Source organism: Genypterus blacodes, unplaced genomic scaffold (assembly GCF_046128005.1).
Source record: "Genypterus blacodes isolate CSIRO-AG114 ecotype Tasmania unplaced genomic scaffold, CSIRO-AGI_Gbla_v1 ptg000021l_1, whole genome shotgun sequence".
Lineage (NCBI taxonomy): Eukaryota > Metazoa > Chordata > Actinopteri > Ophidiiformes > Ophidiidae > Genypterus > Genypterus blacodes.
Genome location: NW_027466834.1, coordinates 4,123,490 through 4,146,927, shown reverse-complemented (window position 1 = coordinate 4,146,927; position 23,438 = coordinate 4,123,490). Strand labels below are relative to the sequence as shown.

The 23,438-nt window shown below is 42.4% G+C and overlaps 2 protein-coding genes across 2 annotated transcripts in view; both read right to left on the bottom strand.

The window, feature by feature from the left end:
* magi2b (membrane associated guanylate kinase, WW and PDZ domain containing 2b) overlaps positions 1 to 10,753 on the bottom strand; it is a 61,404-nt gene extending 50,651 nt beyond the window's left edge. Inside the window, exon 1 of the mRNA XM_076142133.1 lies at positions 10,241 to 10,753. Coding sequence (XP_075998248.1) covers positions 10,241 to 10,538 — 298 coding nt within the window. The 5' untranslated portion in view covers positions 10,539 to 10,753. The remainder of the gene's footprint in view (positions 1 to 10,240) is intronic.
* A 5,190-nt stretch (positions 10,754 to 15,943) lies between these two features.
* Positions 15,944 to 23,438, bottom strand: LOC142991928 (guanine nucleotide-binding protein G(i) subunit alpha-1). Its single transcript, XM_076142117.1, has 9 exons — positions 22,951 to 23,438; positions 19,431 to 19,473; positions 19,203 to 19,344; positions 18,615 to 18,772; positions 18,210 to 18,338; positions 17,872 to 18,001; positions 17,612 to 17,765; positions 17,098 to 17,289; positions 15,944 to 16,988 (listed from the first exon to the last, which is right to left on the bottom strand). The coding sequence occupies exons 1-8, from the start codon at positions 23,066 to 23,068 to the stop codon at positions 17,099 to 17,101; spliced, it is 1,065 nt and encodes a 354-aa protein (XP_075998232.1). The 5' UTR covers positions 23,069 to 23,438; the 3' UTR covers positions 15,944 to 16,988; position 17,098.

Genomic DNA, 23,438 nt, shown 5'->3' with positions numbered 1-23,438 from the left:
GACTGCCAAATATAAAATACAATCCTCGAGTCATTTAAGCCATAAATGGTTCTGAGAAACGGAAGTCCAGCAGGTGAAAACACGTGTCTGACTCCCCACTGACGATGGAAACAGCAATAACATGATGAACCAGGGGGAAAGAGGGGAGGAGTGCATCTTTGTGAGTAACTAATAGTCTTTTTGACCGAGGTAGATCTGAGACGACAATAAGTTTTGAAAGAAAGAAATGGATAAAATGGATGTATGGTTCCATGTGTACACATCATGATCTTTTGTTGCTTAGCAACACTGGTTCCGTTTCCAGATTTCATACAAAATATCATTTAAACCGCTGTGTACTTTGAAAAGCCAACATGCAAACTAAAATCAGTATGTTTTAGTGTGGTGTATAATTGACACGGTGCAATGAATAACAGTGAGGGAGGAATTAGTAATTTCCACCATTTTAGGTGGGCTAAAGATTATGTAAGAAAAATATACACTATTAAGTCCTTAAAAGGTTTAGAATGCAAAGACATTCATTCCCTTGAGTAGAATGTCACTTCCATAACCTTTAAATACAGAAATCCCATGTTTTCTGTAACTGTCATTAGTCTTCTGAGGAGTGACAGCTTTCATAGTTCTGGTGTTTAGAGCACAATCAAGTCATTGATTTTCATTTTGAATACTTGAAAATGAACAGGAACACTTTTTTCTGTAATTGTGTCACCGCTTCTGCTGCCACTCACCCAGCAGATTGACTGGCCGACAGTGTGTTGTTCCTCGAGGAAGATTTGGGATTTTCACAGGAGATGGGGGGTTAACTTTTCTTCCACATGCACTTTTCACATTGAGGAGCTCCAATTTGTAGCTGATTTACATTTGAGTGACATTCATATCTATCAGTTTAAGTACATTGTAAGAACATCCCATAACCCTTAACTTTCATGTTTCACTGAAGGATGACCAAGTTGTCCTTCCTGTCAATCACCACATCTGGCACACACACACACCTTGTAACCTGCAGCTCAGGTAACCACAAAGTATCCAATGGGTTCAGCTGAGGGCAGGAAAAGAACCCAATCTGCATTCATCAACAGCATCAGTGTTTACCAGAGTCTTTACTTTCATCTCTGCTTACTGGCATTCATACGCAGATCTGCTCTGATTTAGACACACAGACAAACCCAGACTGATGAAATATAAGGTAACTTGTTTATTATTCCAACAGCACATCTACATTTCCTATGGTGCAGATTCTGGAATATTGTTCAATTGTAAACATTGCAACAATGAATATAGCATTGCATTATTTGAACCTCACCAACAATTAATTTGAGGGAGGAGGAGGAAACGAATGCACAAAGCAACAGGAGCCATTTTCTTTGATTTGGGAAGGGATAATTAGGCCGAAAGCACCCGGCAGCTGAGAGAGGAGAGTGTAAGTGTTTAGTTTATCGCTTCTGCTAATCTCAAAGTACACACAGCCATGTATTCATGCTCACACAGAAATACATGTACATACATACATAATCCAAGCGCACACACAGATGATTGATCACTTCAAAAACTTAGCTGGCCTATAGACACTCAACCTCTGTAAATACATGGTGGGGCTGTCTGAGTGGTAAAAGGCTGAGATCTGAGTTGCTGTTGGGGAGGCGTCGGGGGAGAGCTGAGGTGAAGCGGCGCTGTGCCCGAGTGGTTGTCATGGAGAACAAAACTCGGGAGAAAGACTTTGAGATCGATAGTTCGCCCATACTCCCACAGGAGGTCATGCAGGCCAGGAAAGAATACAAAGCTGCAGGACGGGGCTCAGCACACACCAGCACCTCTGGAGAACACACACACAAACACACACACACACAAGAGTGCCTCAAAAGTGAAATATGTTGTTCTCATACAAATTGGTTTATGGATGCATTTTCATTCCTTTGTATTTGTGGCGTATTGGCTCCTGTCTTATTGCTATGATCCTGTTTTGGTCTCTCATCTCTATTCTTCTCTCTGACCATCTCTCTCTCTCTGTCTCTCTCTCTCCCTTTAGTTAGACTCCCCTGAACTGACCTATTCAAGTTTCTCTCCTTTCACATTTGCAATTAGAGACTCTGAGGGGAGTTGTGTGTATTTGTGAGGTCAACTGGTGTGTGCGTGTGTCTGTATCTGTATGTACTGATTGTTGTTCTGCGTGTTTATTGAACTAGAGTATGATGAGCATTTTTCTGTAGATTAAGTATTAGCTTCCAGGACCCCTAATACCTTTATACATCAGGCAGCACCTGTCATTAACTGTTATTAATAGTAAATGACATGGTCTCTCTGCTAAAGGTCTCAATATTGATTTCCTCATCCTCAGACTCGTCTTAATGATGACGTTCCTCTTTATTCTGTGTGTCGTTTTCTAGAGCGCTCTTATCAAAGCTAGACACACATTTACAACGTTTGAGTGACAATCAAAAGAAACAAGCCCATACTACAAATGAGACACGGAGATGAAAGGGGGAGGTTATAGGAAGTAACAGGTCGAACTCACCTCCTACCTCCTACTTCCCGCCTCCTCCCACTCTGGAGAATATGAATACCTCATTCACATCTCACACACACACATGTCTATGTTAGTGAGCTAAAAGTGAAGAATGTAAGATTGTGTGTGTTTGGGTGGCGTAGATGTGACTATACGGAGGTGTTTGGCAGGTCTTGATTGCACTCTCCACTTGAAACGCCGCCTTCGCTTTCTAGAAGCAAAAACAAGCGGAATGCATCTTAATGAGAGTTGAAGTTGAAGACGGCCAGCGAAGGAGACAGGATGGAGGCACAGGAAAAGAAATAATATCTAAAAATGAGAGCAAAGGTGTGTGGGTGTGTGTGTGTGTATGCACTCACAAAGGAAAGAAAAAGAAAAAGAAAAAGAGAGAGCTATGAAGGAACCATAGAGAAACTAGGAGCCAGAAGAAACTCAAAAGAGAAAATTGCTTTGAGGCGGCGCAGTGATCAATAACTTGAAGGTTTAAAACCACCAGGGGTCCATTTCTGGTCAATACAAAAATTAATATTTTTGTGCTTCCGTTGGGTTGAGGGACCCCCCCCCCCCCCCCCTCACCCCCGGGTGCTGAAACTATTCTCCTTTCCTATGCTTCATATGGCTGCTGTGGTCTGATAGTCTAATGAAGTCTGTCTTTGATGATTAAAGGGTCCTTCATGTTGCTTAATACAAACCTAAATGAATTGAATTCTGCGTCACTGTACAGACCTGATTGCTCCATTATTTTCTTCATTACACCATGTTTCAGTGAGCTATATGAACAGGAACATTCTACACACCCAGCAGATGAGTTTGGAAAAATGGCCATAACTCACAATTTAACAAGACAGGCAGAAAACTACGTTGAGGAAGATTAGTCTTCAATATAGTGACAGCAATTTTAACACTCACAATTATATTATCACTGCTCCAAATAATTTTAACATAACCAGAATTGCCCAATTGCTGAATAGTTATTGATGTGTTCCTTGCCCTTGAGCACATACTGCAAGCCCTCATCCTTGTCTGTTCCAATCCAGAAAATGCATAAGGATAAAACCTTGATACTGCATGATGGACTACAACCGTTAACATTTTTGAAACGTCTTCCAATGTGGAAAAAAATCGAATCTACCCTAAGGAAAAGCATGCCACTGTAGCCTATTGCTCCAGTGGGGGCTTTGACATCACATTACAACCAATGTCATTCTCAGATGCGATCAGACAGAGCAGCAGACAGGAGCTATTTTGGGACAACCCATCAGAGTTGTGTCTGTTTTGCATACTGCCAACGCCCACCCACTGAACACCCACTGCCCATTTTGGAGAATGACAGACTGAGGGGCTGGGAACATGCCACACAGGATAGGTTTGTGTGGGTTGTTTGTCAGCAAAACTCTATTTACATACCAAAGTGAACTATATTAACTGGCTAATAATATAGAGCAAAATTTAGGCCCTTTCAACCTTAAGAATAAGGTAAAGTATACAGCACCTAAATTGACTTTATAAAAGAAAATTGCATATTTCTCTTGTATTAATCCCTGATATGTCCAGGGACAGCATTCAGCCTGTCAGGCTCTGCTGACTACACTGTTCCAAAAAATGTCAAATAGAAATGCTGAGGGACTGAGATCAAAGGTCCCTACAGACAGACACAAAGCATAATCAAACAGTGTTCAATTAATTGCACCATGAAGAGAAAGCCTTCTAAGTTTGAAAAACACAATTTAGTGCAAATTTGCTTTGAAAACCCACAAAAACAGAGCAAAAAATAAGGTCACACTCAAAGTTTGGCTATGTGAGACATATGGTGGTTTTAAAGACCAGTGAGGCAGAACACAATCATTCCAGTAAGGATAGACTTTAGATGTTTGGTGGCACTGTTATCAAAGTTATACTACAGTGCCAAGGACAGCAGCAAGCGTCGGCACACCACAACAAGGTCAAACCAGTCAAATAAACAGCATCACAAACTAAGGACTGGACGCAGGCTCAGGCTTCAGACATCTGCTGTCCTCTACTGGTAGGCAGAACCAACTACACTGAGGAAATTATGATAAATGCAAAGGAATCACCTCAGACGAGATTCCCTTCATTCAGACGGGAAGCTCATCTTCTGCAGCAGCGAACATTAAGAGCTCAACAGTGCGATTTCATTTGAAGTACTTAAGCAGTCCAGCCCTTAAAAGCATCACCAACACATCATTTCTTTACATATGTGTATTTTCACAATTTCAGATGCGTTTACTCCTTTAATAGTCATACGCTGATAAGGTGAATCCATATCAAAGCCATGTTATTGATTTTCTTTGATAGACGGAACAGATGAAGACAAAGAGAAGCAGAGTCAGAGAATTGAGATGTGAAGCGTATAAAAACGGCTTTTCAGGACAATGTCCCTGGTGTATTGTACCTTCAGTATACATGATACTGTGTGTATCAGCATGTCCAACCTCTAACACTGGCACCAATCCTGATTATTCAGCTCAGAAAAGATGGAAACACAGAAAAAAAGCAGGACTGTGTTGGTAGCCGTCCACTGCGCTCAGTTCAGCAGCTCCTCCTGCCAGCTTTAATAATCCTGTGCAATCAGGGCTGAAGCACACAGCGAAGACATCAGATTAGAGAGTCTGGCTAATCTACACTATGTCATTGAATGAAAACCATCCACTTTATCTGTGCCACACATGACAATCATCTTGTGAAACTGGGAAGGACTCAGGAGTCTCCGTGTTTAAACACAGACATGGCTCTCTCATATGCAGAAAGTTAGTTACCAACAAGTTATTGTGTGTACAGGGCTTATGTCTTTTGTTGTGACTGTTGTGACTGTGTGTGTGCATGTGGGTGTTGTCCAGATGGCACACATGAATGAGTTTCAGTGTGTTTTGGTACAGTTGTCATGGAGGAGCTAAGCTGAGCCTGTGATCCCTGTTTGTAAAACGTCTCTCCCATCCCAAATACAAAAAAACTCCTATTGTTTCCTATTCACTCACAATTGACGATTAGTGGGTTGCATTGAGTAAATAAAGACACCTAAAAATCACCTAAAGTGTAGTTGAAGAAGTAGAAAGAAGCAGCCAAAGTAATTTAGTGATAATCTTTGTTGCACTAGATTGCTTTGTGATTTCATCAGAGCACCGCACACAGAGACGCATCAACATGCTCACCCTTTCTCACTGTTCCCACAGCAGAGCTATGCATTCATCCACTCGCAGACATTCCAATTGTCTTTTCCTCTCTCTTTCTCACACACACATACACACACTCTCACACACACACACACACACACACACACTCACAAACATCATGAATAGGTATTACAATATGCCGTTTCATCTCAAATAGCTGAAATGCTTTTAATAGCGACATCCTAGTTGTGTGAAGTACGGCCTTTCCGTGAGAATATGACCTCACACGCTGCACAATACAGTCACATTACCATGGTGATCCATCAAGCAAAGCTTCATGTTGATTTCCTCAGAAAAAGGGGCTTGGAAACCTGACTCATTCTTCTGCCTTCAAACCATCAAAACTGTATTGTTAAAGGGGAAGCGTGTAAAAAAACATTCAAAGCTTCTGAGCACAAAATATCACAGCCAATTCTCCCAATCCGAGGCAACATACTGGAAAATACTAACAACTAACTTCACACAGTATGAGAATTGTTGTCGGTATGTGCTCTAATCTTAACATGAAGATGAGATGTGTTTTAAAAAATGTGATATGGCAAAATCACTTCAATCATGCAACCAAAACACAAACTTACAAACCCATGATGTATTAAGGGTTGTAAGATTGCCTCATGCTGTGTGTCCATCTTGAGGGGTTGGACATTGACCTAGTTCACTTAACTGGAGCACTTCGACATTTGGTCATTGCCTGGCTTAGCTGGAGTTTGATCCTCTGAGCTCCAGCAGCTTCTAGCCTCAATAAAAATCATCCTCTGCCTCTGACAGAACTCATCTCCAGGAGAGTTATTAATACCAACAGTACAGACAGGGTGTTATGGACGGATTCTTCAAGCTTCTCATCAGCAGAGATAGAAAGACAGAAGGTCACTCTCGCCATACTGTACCCACACTAAGGGCAACTGGAACTACAGTCTTCTACAAAGGTCAGAAGGGTAGAAACAACAAGGATAAACTGCAAATTCAATTACTTCACATAGCTATACGATCAATATGATGCATGTGGGAAAGATAGCTTTGGATGGCAGTACATGGACAGTGACGTGCAGGAAAGGTAAACCATATAAGCACAAAGGAAAGCTATTAAATTACAGTTTCACAGAGCAGCTCGACAGCATGAAAGGTATCCTAAATTTGAAACTTAAACAGTTGCAGCCCTCTGTTGATTTCCTATTTACAGTTCCATTAGTATATCCAGCATCCTGGCTCGCTCTGGCCTACATAGACTGTAGCTGTGTGCCTGCTGCACAGTGAGAGGGAGGATGGCTGTGCAGCACTCAGATGTTAAAGGGCATGTTAACATTTGGAATTGGTGTTGTTTTTCCTCTGAACGCACTAAATATTGTTGCCTAAAAATTCCTCCTCCACAAATCTCTCTGAGAGGCAAAACACTCCTTGGAACGATTGGTGTTACAGCACAAAGGGCTAATATCAGCAGCAGGCAGGAACAGAGCTGCGGCTTTATGTCTGCATTCCTTATCCACAGTTTAGTACCTGCAGGTAGGCAAGATGTCCTTCTTGATTTCTTGTTTATTGTTATGTAAATCATGTTGGGATGACGGCATTAACATTCTTTGAACAAAAGAGCAAAGCACCAAAAATAGCCGATGATATTATTATTATTTCAACATTAGTTTCGTAGCTATTTGTAAGGCAAGTGAAAATAAAACTGGCTTATAGAAAGATGCATATAAATGTATATATATCAATTGTATTTTCTGAAACGATAAACAAAAACAAATGCACTTGATGAAGCTGATGTGCTGAGATGGAAATGGAACTAAAAAAGCTCCAAATACGGAATTTCAAAACTATTTCTGCACTGTAAAGTTCAGTTTCCATGCAGGCAGAGTGTAATGGAGCATGCATGGCCGTCTCTCTGTCATGCATTTATATTGTGTCCGCTTTTGACAAGAGAGCGCAACAAAGATGCATCATAATTATGATTATCCATCTGCTCAAGATCATTAAAAAGTCACAGGATGAAGTATTCACACCCTCACTCTTTTCTTGGAGCTCCCCCACTCCACACACACACACACACACACACACACACACACACACACACACAGATACACACGTTCGTTCTACACTGCTAACACCTCTTGGTGCTTGTGATCTTCCTGCACTTTATAAATCTGCTCCAGTGAGCCGAGCAGCCGTTTGCGCTCTACTTCTACTTGGTGTTAATATGCTGGTCGTGAGCAGATGAGCAGGAGATGATCTTTATCAGAAAATTACCTACAGATGGACAGGACCAATGAAAATCCAAACCAATCTAAAAACAAATGTCTTTGGGATATATTCTTATCATTTCAGTTCAAAACAAAAGCTCAATCCTTTCAGCAGTGTGCACGCACAAATCAAATCAAAGTGATCCATATCATAATTACAACAACTATGCCAACAGCTCCATAAAATATGTAAACTACAGAGGCAAATGCATTTTACAAATTATAAAATATATAATTAAATTATTTCTGTTGACCAGCTGTGTTGTTTTGCTACCACTGTATTTACAGCACAGTCATCACAAAGAGAATTGACTCGCACTCTCAACAAACCAACAGACCCACCCACACACACACGAACACACACACACACACACACACACACCAAACAGCTTAGTATATAAACTGGCCCAGATATGGGATGAATCTGCATCAGTAGCATGAGTAATGCAGTAAGAGGTGCCTCACATTCCCCATTCAGGAGCCACTGCCCTATTCTATTTTTGGTGGCTTTTCCAGGCACGCTGCATGTTTGTATGCAGAGACTGTGCATGTGTGTCTTGGAGCCATTGATGGGGGGCAGATGACACAGAGAGTATGTGAGTGTGTGTGAGCATTGAGAGTGTGAGTGTGTGTGAGCATTGAGGTCACAGCAGGTCCAGGTCCACTGAATATACAAGGGGCTGTCACTGCGATCCTCTCTCAGGGGGACAGCTGGGGGCTACTACCTGACTGGACAGAGCCTGTTAAAACATGTCGGTTTGTGTGCGTGTGTGTGTGTGTGTGTGTGTGTGGACACTCACAGAAAGACATTACCAAGGACATCTATCTTTTATTTGGCTATGTGTAGCCTCTGAGCCAGGATACTGGATTGCTTCTAGATGCTTCCTCAATGGACCATCAGTGTTTATGCTGCTGTCTGCACACACAGCCCTAAATACACTCCACTCTCCACTCCATACAAGTAAAATTACAAAAGGATAGCGAGACAGAGACAAGGGACAGAGAAATTACACTTTGGGGGACAACAAGCTATGGAAAAACAAGGATGTTGTTGGTAAAGAGCACGCTCGGCTAGAGTGTGCTCAATACACAGACTGAGGTGTTTAAATGCAGGGGTGAGTGTAGACCGCAGAACAGATCGCTCCACATTATTACATCACCACACAGCCTGTACTTTGTCAGCACATCTAAGTTAATACTCCGAGAAATTTACACAACTCATGGAAATGCAAAGCAATAAACAAGATAATTCTAAGCTACGGACCAACAGTTTGAGTGCCACACAATCAAACTTCTGTAATGCTGATTTCATATCAGTGAACACAAACCTTTTAACCTGTTATTATGATATTAACACTTTAACTGGGCCACAGAGGAGGTGACAACCATCTCAGCTGTTTAATTGATCCATTGCTGTTGTCTTACTGAGACTGTCTGCATGACAGAAGCAGGTCAATGCACTTTTGCCATCTAATATGCTGCTATAAGCTCCACTACAGCATAATAAATACATTTAGAACGAATAAGAAACTGAAAGCCTCCTAACACCTGATGACTGCACAATGACACAGACCTGCACACTTATGTTCCACTCCTCTGGAACCACATCCATGTCGTTAATACGTGAGCATCAGCAGCACCATGCAGCAGGAGACACCACATCTGATCAATATCACCGCAGCTTTTAGCAATTAGGCGTCAAGGTTGTAATGTATCATTAGTGCGCATTTGAAATACCAGCGAACAGTCTGGACTGGAACCCAGCGGGGCCACATATGCGTAGTGTCTGAGTGTGAACCCTGTGCGTGTGTGTGTGTGTGTGTGTGTGTGTATGCGAGCCTGTTGTACGTCTCCCACACTGTGGAGCAGCAGGGGAGAACACTTCAGGGACCGCGTAGGCCTGTTTGGCCAAACGAGCCCCGATCCTCACCAAAACAAGGCGAAAACCGCAGGCTGTGGCATGACGCCTAAACGGGCACGCCCCCTCCAGGCTGTGGCATCGAACCAGCAACGCTGGGATAAACAAACGGCGGCTGCCTCTGGCTGCCATATAATCATTACAGTCACTGACACGCGTGGACACGACCCATCATTACAGCACATAATTACATTTCACCGATAATCCAATAAACAGATAGGAGCATGTATGTGTGTGCGCTTTGTCCACATACACACACACACACACAGACCCTCCGTGCAGACTGACAGATGACTGTACAGATGACATCTTAATCAAAGCAGCCACACACACACAAACTGCTTACACTCCTCCCCGTCTCCCCTCCTGTTTCTTCGTAAACACGATTCCTCACCTTGTTTGACACATTTGAAGCGGACCGGGTCTTTACAGTGTTTGATCACGGCCACCACGTCCCGAGTGGTGAGTCCGGCCACTGGCATGTCGTTGACCTCCAGCAGCAGCTCATCCTGGGCCAGTTTGCCGCTCTGGATCAGTGCTTTCCCTTGCTTCACCTCGCCGAAGTAGGGGAACTGACCGTTCTCCGCGCCCCCCTTCAGTTCGAAACCAAGCTCCCCTTCCTTACTCCGGCTTATCACGGCTTCGTGGACTTTGTTGGTCCAGTGGTTCTTCTTCTTTAGACTCTTAGACATCGTTAGGACGAGTTAATCACCGCGGGCTGGCCCATCCAAACGCTGCTAGCGTCTCATCCCTGCCTTTGTGGGTGCGTGTGTGTGCGGCGAGCAGCTGCAGCTTCACAGCCACCGAGGCTCCATCATCGGCGGCGCACGCCAGGCACAGCGTCCGCTCGTACGGCAGCGCGGTCGGGCAGAGAGCTGCGGTACAGCGCGGCTGCGACGGGAACGATTATCACACTGTCACACTCGCAAGACGCAGGAGACTGATAGTGGCCAATGACCCGGATGTGAAGCCTGAAGGAGGGGAGATATGAATGGTTCTGGTTCGGCGTGAAGGATGGAGAGGAGGGGGGGAAAACACTCCCACTCGCTGCCACGGGCGCTCCCACTGAGTGAGCACGCAGGCCTCTCGGCGACGACAGGAAGAACGCGCGTCAATTACTTCAATCTTTCCTCCCTTTGTGGCGTTTCGTCTTCAAAACAAGTCCCTTTGACCGATATTGCACGGGTGATATTTAGAATTTCGCTTAAAGTCATAGTGTCTCATTTATGCACTTTTTCGCCGCAAAATGTATCTGCGTTGTAAACGGCACTAGTTATACATTTGTCATATTATTGATTTTTATCAAACAGAGGGCCTCTGTGGACTGAAATCTTGGAATTCTATGCGTAACCCGTCAGCATAATCGTGTTTTATCTTTATACCGTTTTTTGTTTTTTTTAATAATTTACTTTCTTTTTTTCTTACTCTTTATGAATTAATACTTCCCCCCCCCCCCCCCCCCCCGTTTTTTCCATTAAATTATTTTTTCTGTTTATATTGCATTCAAAGTATACATTATATTGTAAAGACTATGTATTCATTAATTTTCTGTGTTTGAGGATCTGCTTATGACTACGTTTACATTTGCATTGTATACCTTTTATATGAATATTTATTTCAATGTTAAACTCAATAGAGATATTGGTTGGGGGGGATATATTTATCTCATAAATGATCCTTTGTTAGTTGTTTGTTGGAGTCATATTTACACTACCCCTCTTATTATCTTTTTTTCCCCTCAACTTTATTGAGACTTCCACTATGTCATACAGAACATATTGTATATACAGTAAATGTCAGATGGAGAGGTAGCTTACAAATATGAATAATTCCTAAAACATACCATAGTATGCTTTGTGGCTATCACTATCCATACATCCATACATCCCACTATTCACTGTATGAGTAGTTCATTGGAGAGGATTTTGTCCATAAACCTGTTTGAATTTGTTTTATTGTGGGTAAAAACAATAACAATTATGCCGTTATGATCATAATTTGGTCAGCATTACACATTTGCTTTCATGAGATATAAATACAACAGAGGACAAAAATCCCTTTGATGTCATTACTTTTTCATGGTGGCATTGCTTTTCAAAGTGGGTAAAGTAAAGTTTCATTTAATATTTAACACATAAATCAAGAGCTGCTCCACCATATCTACTGAGGTTGAAAACCCCTGTGTGAGTGTGGATGTACTGTATGTGTATGTGGGTTTGACTATATGTGTAAGCAGAAAACATTCATACTATTCCATTTAAAGGACATGTACATTACCGTACACAGCAGCAATCCCAGTGTATCTGCTCTGAGTAAATAATCCATGAACGTTGGTGGATTTTCTTAAAATGTCACTGTATTTACTTTAGTGTCATTTAGGTCACACTGGATGTTGTGGTAACAGCAGATGCTAAAGCACTAACTCTGAGCAGATGATGAAGACTTATCGCAGGACAACAGTGATGAGACAACTGGTATAATCTTGAAAATTGACTGGATTAGGAGATGATATGAGATCCTGCTTTGATTTGTGTATGCCCCTGTTGGTGTATATCAGAACTGTAGTCAGTACTGAATGACTCAGACTGCAGGTTTGACTGCTGAGTTGCTACTCACTTCTCTAAAGATGAAATCCGATGCAGAGACTCAGTCCACCATGTTACACAAATGGATTATTTCATGTGTGCACAGGGTAAATCAGGCACTAAATGCTTGTCCTCAGCTCATCTTTCTATATCAGACACAACACAATCCATCACTCTGGGCCTTGGTTTGTTGATGGAAGTATGATGAGAACAAAAGAAAAATCCATCAGCTGTCAAAGCTTGGTGTTGGAGCGTCTAAATTTGGAGCCACTTCATACAGCTCCGCGCCAATTACACATTTTCTCTCAGTGTCTGTGTGGCCAGATGCACACATGGTCACAGAAATTATGATTTAAAAAAAAGTGCAATTAAATATGATCTGCACATCCAAAAAAGCTTTTCCAAAAATGAGTGGGTGTGTATGTGTGTGTGCACTATATCATCATTATAGACAAAAAGTAATGAGTATCCTAAAACAGACTGCCAACAACAGAAGGCAAAAATACAATAACACGAATCAGTCTGCAGACTCAGAGGGGAATTTCAATAGAGCTTATATGGATTTAGCTCAGTGCCTCCCTCATTCACTCTGTGCTTTGCATATTTGCTGTTCGGAAGAAATGCGTACCAAGTTGTTTTTATTGCCAGGCAGAGATGGTGTGTGTGTGTGTACGTGTGGGGGGTCACCTTCACACACACATACAGACACAGAGGGTGCCTCCCAACTGTTTGAATACTCCTTCCCGCAGCTAAAAAAATAAAATGTTAGGATCAATTTTTATGTATAGTATTCTCTATACAGACATTCATGATTGGAATACATTTTAACCACAGTGAGAAATCCATGTCTGTGTGCTCGACTACAACAGTGGAAATCATCATCACAGAGGACAAATAAAAGTGCAATCATGATATCATTTCAAGAGATACTGTGGTGTATTGATGATATATTTGCCCGAAGTAGCAATATACAAACACACAATAACATCCCTGATAAACTCTCACAAAGGCACACAAGGACAGAGAAGAAATTTGAAACAGTTGAGATTTTCACAATACAATATAAATAGTTCTAACCTACTCTTACATACCCAAACAGCCTCTGTGACCTCTGACCTTCTCGTTAGCACAGCTGCTCTCATTTACACATAGGCAGGATTTCCAGTTAAAGATGTATGAAGATGAAATGTGTTTCTTTTGAACAGGCTTTGAATTTTTTTCCAGACACAAGAAGAATTTGCAACTGGCAGAGACATTTTGGACAAATTAACTGCTTAAAGCTATGATACCATAATGACACTACATAGTCCAACCAAAACCAAGGCTGTGTTTGCAATTCTATCCACAACTTTAATTGCCCACACCTGCCAATGTCAATGACACAGAGCTTATTTACTGAGGAGTTTAAAAAGGAATCATGTTTTCCAATAAGAACAAAAAAAATACCACTGTTTTGTTTGTCACAATTACCCAATCTTATATTTGCACTGGATAGGATAACTCGTAAAGTATCTACCGCCCCTCTGCCTGTTTACAATACAGTTTAACAGTCGAAATCCAGACGGAAGCCAGACAGAGATTTGATTTTTATTATCATTAGATAAGGTTGAGTTTGACTGAGCACCGCATAGTCTAAGTATTTGCACAAATTAGGACATTAAGTCTGTAGAGAGCCGTGCAAACAATGCAGTCTACAGATAATCATCTGTATATTAGCATCAATATTGATATTGACATTAACTGGAGATGCACTCAGATAGTTGTTGATGGTAGAATGGAATGTTTAGTCATATTATTATTGATACATAAATATAACCAACAATAGTGAGTGTGTCTAATACATTGTGTGCATTTCATGTAATTTCCTAAATAATGTGTATTCCCATCCTTGTGCATTAGCATTAGGTTAAAAGACTTGACCTTTCCGTGACAGTTTCAAAACAAATCAATAGGGAAGGTCCCAATTCTAACCCCAATCAATCTGCCACATTTGAACAAAATCTGAGAAAGACATTTTGAGTTATCGCTGTGAGAGACTGGCAAACAAACAGCAGTGATCAGTATGCAACATACTTCTACAGAATAATCAACATATCAAAACTGTGAAGATGAATGGCCCATTAAGTGCATATACACACACAAACACACACTGAGGTAGAGACATAAGGACCCGTGTTGGCAGTTATCATTGTCTTCTTGTCACTGGCAGAGGATGAGTGTGTGTGGCTGTGACATGTACATACAGCACACAGCCTATTGCGTACTGGGTGTTTCTTTCCAAGTGTAAAAATAGACCATCATAACCATGGAATCCATCCTGCTTGCTGTATAGCAGAGTGAAGTAATGACATCACCTGATTACACAAGTTGGGCACCAAGATATTGAGAACACAGAGAAGATATAAATATAATGTATTTCTTTGCCATATGATAGTCTACCAAATGGTTAAACATATCTAATGATTTAACAAATTAATTGTAGCATTGTGTTTGTTATCAAAGAGAAGGTTAATTTTATTTACAGGTCCATTTGGTGTAATAACAACATTGACCACCAGATAGTGGTGTTGAGAGACTTTTGATACAGGTGAATGTTTGTTCTGTTAATGTGGACAGTGTCATGGTGAATAGTGCAGCCATTGCCGTAGTGTAACACAGATAAACACACTCCACATAGATGACACACTTTCTCTTGATGGATATGTGGCTTGGATGCCTGGTTGTTTGATTCCCTGGTCAGCCTGGATGAGATCCATAGTGGAAGATCACTACCATTGTCATGTCTCCATTCTGAGAAAGCCTCATATCCTCAGTCTTTGATCTCACAGAGAGCTTTTTAGGGATTAAATGACTCTGTTCGCTTTTAAAAATCACACTACGCTCCTCAAAATAGAACCCTCTCAGATAATCCCATATCATTGTGCTTAAGCAGAGATGCTTTAAGTAAGACCGCAGGATGGGAGCCTGCCCTGGAACTGATGCAATCCATTTGTGGATGTTACTTTGCCATGATTTTGTAATACATTGCTTGTTTTTATAATCCTGTTTACACACATTGCCGTGGCGCCATCACCCTAATGCTCTTGACTTGTTGATCAGCTCAGTACAGGATGGGAATAAGGATCAGTCATTTTAGTTGCTACTTCAGGATAGCTTGATGGAAAATCACTTCTCATCGTAGTTGAGGATTAATTATGATAATCCAAGCATGTGCGTGCATGTGAAAATCTGTCAGAAAAGGTCAATCTATGTTAATTATATGAAATGGATGAATCATTTATCTCAGTTGCCTGTTGTATGACCATAAAGCTGCCGTCAATGGTGGAACAAATGCAATTATGCCTTGTGTTCGCTGCACAGAGGACATTAAAAGGGTAGAAATGATGACTAAAAGTGCAGAGACTGAGACGCCAAAATGTTTGATTGAAATAAGATCAATACTGCAGCATACATTCGGTCAAAATCTTTCCCTTTATGAACATCTAAAAAGACAAACGACACACAGAAAGGCGTTTGTTGCAAAAGATGCCATGGATTCACCACAACAAATCTTTTATTAGCAAAATCATGGAAATTAGTCATCTAATATCCCCATTCAGTAAAACACAGGGATGGGGTCTTGGGGGGGATATGTAACCTGAAACCATATTATTAACAGTGCATTTCTACTCAGCCACCTGTCTATGCACTGGACACAAATCTATATGGTCCCATTGTCTGCTACAAGGCCGTCATTGGCGTTCTCTTATCAATGCTTCCCTTTCTTCGTGGATCAGATCATGATTACAGTCAGTAGCAGCACACAATGTGCGTACAATAGAGAATTTTTTTTTGGTCACTTAAAAAAATTAAATGTTGAGAGAATGACAATTAGAGGAATAAAGTCCCTTTGATTTAATATTGCGCACACACACACACACACCTTGCATTTCAAGTCACTTACACAGTTTTTGGCCTTAGTGAAAACAAAAGCTCCCACTCACAACAGATACACACACACCCTCACACACACACATTCGCACTGCCATCAGAGAAGGCTTTACACACAGCTCACAGTTCGTCAGAGTGCGTTGGTCTGTTGACTGACTTGGTCTTCAAAAAAAATGAATAATTATGGGACACTGGTATGATGAAGGAAAATAAATCATACGTACTGGGGGGACTGGGAGGAGTTCAATGATGACATCTATACAGAAAAGTCAAAGAAAAAACACTGCACCTCTAACATGCAAGGCACAAATACCTACAGCACAAACAGAAGACAACGGTGTACTTTCAAAGAGCAAAACATAACATGATGGCCCCCCCCTCCCCTTTTCATATAAAAAATAAAATGACGGGTAAAACAAGCACGTTTTAAAAACAGTGAAAATCCCCCGGCCATAGAGACAGTCGTACAAATATTTTACACAAATGTTTTCTCTACACACCGTCTTTAAAACTTTTAGAGATGAACATAAGTTAATAAGAGTTAAAAGTGACATTCTTAACAGTATCCATGTTTCCTCCGCTCACACTCTTCTTGGATAGTCACTTGTAAGCCGACGACCGGAGCGCCTGCAGCGAGACAACAAACACAGAAGCATTAGGGCGGGGATACAACTGTCATCACTCCATTACAAGTGTTGGCACCGTCATCATTGTAGTTGCAGTTGACGACGATTACCTCAGAAGAGGCCGCAGTCCTTCAGGTTGTTCTTGATGATGACGTCGGTGACTGCGTCGAACACAAACTGCACGTTCTTGGTGTCGGTGGCACAGGTGAAGTGGGTGTAGATTTCCTTGGTGTCCTTTCTTTTGTTCAGGTCCTCAAATTGGCACTGGATGTAAGCGGCTGCCTCCTCGTAGGTGTTGGAGCCTACAGGAGAGAGAGGGGACACCAGAATTCAAGATTATTGACCGAGTTGTCGACACGATGACACAATGCCATTAAACAGTGAAAAGGAGATGTCAAAATGTTGTACTGTATGTTCGTACCTCCCCTGCTTCACCTTTCTTAGTTAACTATGTCACCAAAATTCTAAACTCATGTCAACAACAGATCTGCTGGGTTGGGTTGTTGTTGTTGTTGTTGGCTTTGGTACTTAATGTGTTTGACCGCGGTATATTTGCATGCCGCACGGACACCTGCTCTGAGAACATCGCTTTTCTATGCTAAGCAGCTACCCCGCCTTCCTCACCTGCATATTCCGGGTAGCAGATTGTGAGTGGGCTCTTCTTAATCTTCTCCTCAAACAGATCCTTCTTATTCAGGAAGAGGATGATGGAGGTGTCGGTGAACCACTTGTTGTTGCAGATGGAGTCGAACAGCTTCATGCTCTCGTGCATTCGGTTCTGTGGGAGAGGACGGACAGCATGGAATAACAGCGTTCAAAATGAGGGACGTGCATGTACATCGCATACAAAACGGTGCGTGTGATCGATGGGATGCGCATCTTACCATCTCCTCATCCTCAGCTAGCACCAAGTCATAGTCGCTCAGGGCCACACAGAAGATGATGGCAGTGACGCCCTCAAAACAATGGATCCACTTCTTCCTCTCTGACCTCTGGCCACCCACGTCAAACATTCTACAGAGGGAAAAGATAAAAGAAAAAAAAATGTGTCACCTTCTTCGGAGGCTCCAAGGCCATGCAGCTGCAGAGAGAATACATACAAATACCACCACTACTAACAGTCCATTCAGTTTCAAAAATCCATGAAAGGAGATTTCAGTGGTATCAAAAAACAATCAATGTCATTTAAGAGTGATTAGATAAACATGGAGGCTCTACTCACTTGAAGTGCAGGTCCTTGAAAGTGAAGTGGGTCTCCACGATACCGGTGGTCTTGACTCTGGTCCTGAGCACATCCTGCTGGGTCGGCACATAGGCACCATGGGATATTCTGTCCAAGTCATTCAGATAGCTTTGGGAAAAGGAACAAGACAATGAGTGAGGAGACAGAAACAGAGCAGAATGCACAACAACTGCACTTACTACAATCCCAGTGTGTGTGTGTGTGTGTGTGTGTGTGTGTGTGTGTGTGTGTGTGTGTGTGTGTGTGTGTGTGTGTGTGTGTGTGTGTGTGTGTGTGTGTGTGTGTGTGTGTGTGTGTGTGTGTGTGTGTGTGTGTGTGTGTGTGTGTGTGTGTGTGTGTGTGTGTGTGTGTGTGTGTGAGAGAGAGAGAGAGAGAGAGACTCACTATGCTGCAGAATCATTGAGCTGGTACTCTCTGGAGCGGCTGAAGCAGGCCTGCACCCCTCCGTCCTTCCACAGCCGCTGTATGACTCCGGCCAACTCGCCGGTCATAAAACCTTCTTCTGCCGAGCCTGCCAGCACAAAGAGCTGCCGGGCGTCATCCTGAGGACACAAATCACAAACCGTCAACGACTGTGACTGGAATACGGTTCATGTAAATATCTCTGTTTTGTCATTTTAAGGTACACGCCTGAAGACATCTCTCATTTACTTATGCAGGCGAGGAGTTTCCCCCAGGCATGAATACATTCCTGAATACATGCAATGAATTTGATTGAAAAAGCCATGAATATAGACTGAATGACTCATGAAGGCCACCGTCATTATGAAGGATTGTAACATTGATCAGAATGAGGCAACAGCAGAGGATTGTGTTGGAGCGATACAAAAATCTGTGGTCTCACTTCAGCTTTGATTACAGTTGTCATGTCAGACAGCTTTTGCATTAAAGTTATGGCGGAGTGTCACACTAAATAATTAATCTACTTTGACCTCAGGGTTAGCACCTTTGCAGCCTTCGACCTCCACTTACCGCTCTGGCTGCATCAGCAAAGTCAATCTTCAGGCGTCCCATGGCTCTGATGATGGCAATGATGGACTGGATGGTGTTGCTGTAGACCACGGCCTTGTACTGCTTGCATTCCTCCTCTGAGTATCCGGCCTCGTGGATGATCCTGGAATGCCGGAAGAGGGAACGTTAACAGCGGCTCTCGTCGTCTTCAATAAAACATGCGGTGCCGTATTGATCGTCTGCACTTACTTCATCTGTTTCACGATTGTGCTCTTCCCAGACTCTCCAGCGCCTGAACAATAAGAGAGACAAATGAGTGGGATATTAACTCTTTAAAGGGTTAACATTTTTTTGCTGAGGACTACGAAAGATAGCAGCTACAATGTAGAACATGTTTTATAAATATTTTCTACTGAATGGCTGAGTTTCCAATTATAAAAAGCTGTGTTCCTCCAAATTGTCTGCCATATGGCTCAGTATTACAAAAAGGTAACGCTACCCAGAGAAAAGAAAATGTTTAAAAACAGCATCGTGAATTTCCTCCTATCAACAGTCCGAGTGTTGATTTTCTCCGAGGGGGAACCAACGCAGTGAGAGTGAGCTGAGCATGGGTTCAAGTAAGTTCTGTGGAATAGGGAAGCGCCGATGAAGCTCTATGGACAAATCTTTTCATTTTCACATTATCCAATAACTTGTAGGTTATCAGCGGTTGGGTTCTCGACTCGGCTTCTGAGCGCATTGGAAAAGGAATTGCAAAAGACGATGTGAACATAAACTATACTTTTAAAACCTAAATAACACATCACAGTAGTTGCCGATGCCGATCACAGCTGAGAGGCGTTTAAGGCCCGACTGAAGCAGGTCACGGTGTAACTGGATTAATCAACTGGATACTCCCGTCAATGAGATTATAAACAGCTTAAACAGTCCTGAGTTACGATGCTCTGGCTACATCCGATTGAGGGATGTCGGTGTAATCTCATTGGATTTCTCAGAGAGTAGATGATGCTTTGCGAGAGATTAAAGCTTTATTGCGGCCTTTTAAAAGGTGAAGCGGGAGAACTGGGAAAACGACGCGCCATGATGCGAGGATCAATATTGAAATCAGCCTGAGAACTGCGGTGCTCATTTTCTCATACGCTCCTTCGTCTCCCTCTTGAGATGCTGGCATGTTTTCACCTGAGCACACAACATTTTAATTACCTCACCTCTGTTGGGACTCTTGGCTCCCCAGTGAGGATAACACTTCGCCAATTCACCGTCCCACATGATAAACAGCCACGCCGCACAGACAACACCACGGCAAATGCTAGGCAATTTAATGTCATTTCCAATCGCACATTCACGCCTCAGCGAGCTGATGAAATGTAAGGGCCTAATGGGGGGATATTATGTGGATTACGGGGGAGAGAAAAGCACGGCAGTTCACATTGCAGCATGCCCCTATGTCCTAAAAGAGCTGTGTTGGCTGGACCAGGAGAACACACATTACCCTCTGGCCATAAGAGAGACACAAATACCTCCCAAGAGAACCACGGTAACTGCGCTCGTTTCTCCTCAGCACCACTTTTCTTTCGCCTGTGTAACAAAATCAAAACGTTCTCAAAATGACGGGTGCTTTTCGCAGCACAGAAACAGTCTTCATCTTCTGCCATCACCTCCTTCCAAACATCTGACGAGCGTGTGTGTTTGCAGATTACTGCTTTAATGCAAACTGCCACAGTGGGATGTCCAAGGAAGGGGCACGCTACAATGGGAGTTTAAAGCAAAGCTGCAAGTCTCTCCCTGAAACACTACAACGCAAATGAATCAAACCTCACATATGGTAGTGAAATGAGCCTGTGTATACTTTGAGATAATTCCCCCATCAGCGGACAAACCCACACCCATCAACCCACACAGCTCATGCAGGTGCTTGTGGGAATCCTCAAGGGAAAATTCAAATCAGGCCCCTCTCAAATATCAAATACCACATACACACACACATCCAAGAGCTGACTGCTGTGGCTACGCAGTGAGTCTGTAAGTGTGAAGTCACGTGTCTGATAATGACATCCGTGCATACACACACACACACACGTTCATGCGCGCTGGTCGTAGCAGAATTAAACTTAGATACGGCAAAGCTAAACACTCCTACAGTGGAAACATCTAGCGTGCACTAGCTGGGTTTGGAGTGTGTATAATTGTCTACTATGCTTGTTGCTGCTAACAAGGCTGCATTGGTTGCCATGCAACTTCTTAGTCCTTTCACCCGACACTGGTAGTTTTCCTCTGTGACTACTGTTAGAAAAGGTGAGGCATTTCCATGTGATTTGTTAACACTTCTACATACAAATGAGAATGGACATCATCATAATGTGATACGAGGCAGCAGCTTGAATGTTTTCCTCATATTATTGACTGCGGTTAGCGATAGGCTTCATGTTTCTGACTGGAGTGAGTTACATGAGCAGCAAGGGTCTCTACTTGCTTGGCCATCATATCCAAATGACCAATATTCATTTCCATACAGCCAATCACCCAAGTTTAAATAGTTTATGATATTATCACCAATAGCTTAGGCAATCATTCTTTATGCATCATTAACCCTAACGGATTGTTTTTACAACTTTATTTATCACTAAACATGGCTTTCATTTGCAACTCCTGAGATGTAGTGCAAACAAAAGCTTGCTTGTTATTTACAGAGCAAACAATCAAAACTAAATCTCATTACATGCCATGTTTAAAGACTGGAGTGCTGTTTTCCTCATTATAATGCAGTCTACACTCTTCCAGTGACACGGGCTCATTACTCACCTTCAGATTCATACGGCCTCTGTCAGCCCGTTCGTACAATATTATGTCAAATAAAAGCCACATCCATTTTCCTTGTGAGAGACTAAAGCTAACGCCCTACGCAGAATTTTAATTCAAACTACAGTTTCCGTAGACTTAAAAGATGAGAATCGGCACACATCGCAACATATTATGAAACGAGTCGTTATCAAAGGCTTGTGAAACCCCCAATGGTTAAAACATCTCCATGGGGTTTATGTCGGTATTTCCATGTTGAAGTTGGCCCGCAGCAGTATCCATTAAATTGTTGATTAAATGCAGTCATCAGAAGTTTGACATTGCTTTCCAAACGGGCTAAAGTAGTTAAGTGTACATGTGACGAAGTGATTCCGCAACGAGATGACGGTTAAACGTGTTAAGTCATTGTAACTGTAACTGTTCAAGTTACATAACAAGTCACACTAAGAATAAATGTGTATGAAATATCAGAGACAGATTTGTAGCAAACTACTGCATCTCCCCGCGACACTGTTTCATATTCAGCTGTCTGCTAGCTAGCTAACATAAGCTAGCGGCGGCTAGCTCGGCAGCCAACTGATGAGCTAATTTAGCGTTCAGGCTCTCGGCTGATGGTAGCTCAATGTGTTGGGGGGGTAATGACACTAATTATCCTGAGAATTATCAGGTAATTGTTCAATAACGGAGATTATACGGTTGAGGGGAGAAAAGAAAGGCACTCGTACAGCGCCAACTTCTGAAATAACCGTAGCTCACGTTAAAAAAAAAAAAATCTAACTCTTTTACTTGTTTCAATCTGATGGGAGTTGACGCCCATTATTGTTATTTCCTGCGACCAACTTAGCTAAAACTTTGAACATATCCGATGCAGTTTGTTGGGCGGCATAGAGTTTTGCTGCAGTGGGCATTGTGTCAACCCCGTTCCAGTAAATACACCCAGACCCAGTCGGTCCGTCCATCTTCCTCTTACCGAGCAACAGCAGCTTGACCTCTCGGGCAGCTTTCTCTCCGTCGTCCCGAAGATTCCTGTCGATCATCTTGCTCCGCTCCTGCGCCGCCTTGTCGTCCGTGCTCAGAGTGCACCCCATATTTTTATCCTGGACTCCAAATTAAATAACAGCAATACACGCCAAAACAAAACTTTAACTACGAGCGAAACGACATGCAAGGGCTACCGAGCTAGCATCCAGTGAGGAGGAGGAGGCAGTGTGTCTTCCTAAGAATTCAAACACGCCCTGCCTCGCACTCACGATCTTCTTATCTCACGGGCAACACTTCTCTGGTCTTTTAAGAAGCAGAGAAACGCGGATTTGACGTTAGCTAACTTTAGTATTTGTATTTATACCGACCCAAGGAGTCAAAGAGGAGTAATTTCAAACAGATGTTAAAAGAAAGGAGTGGACAGCATCATCTGCGCTCCACTCTTCAATTGTTCGCTTCCTGTTCTTCACGCATACC

Bases quoted from the DNA above. Each gene is read 5' to 3' on its own strand.
- LOC142991928 (XM_076142117.1), bottom strand. From the start codon at position 23,068: ATGGGGTGCACTCTGAGCACGGACGACAAGGCGGCGCAGGAGCGGAGC. The intron at 19,474-22,950 runs GTAAGAGGAAGA...CTTATTGTTCAG, and splicing joins GGTCAAGCTGCTGTTGCTCG to GCGCTGGAGAGTCTGGGAAG. The intron at 18,002-18,209 runs GTGAGTAGAGCC...TTCCCTCTGTAG, and splicing joins TTCAAGGACCTGCACTTCAA to AATGTTTGACGTGGGTGGCC.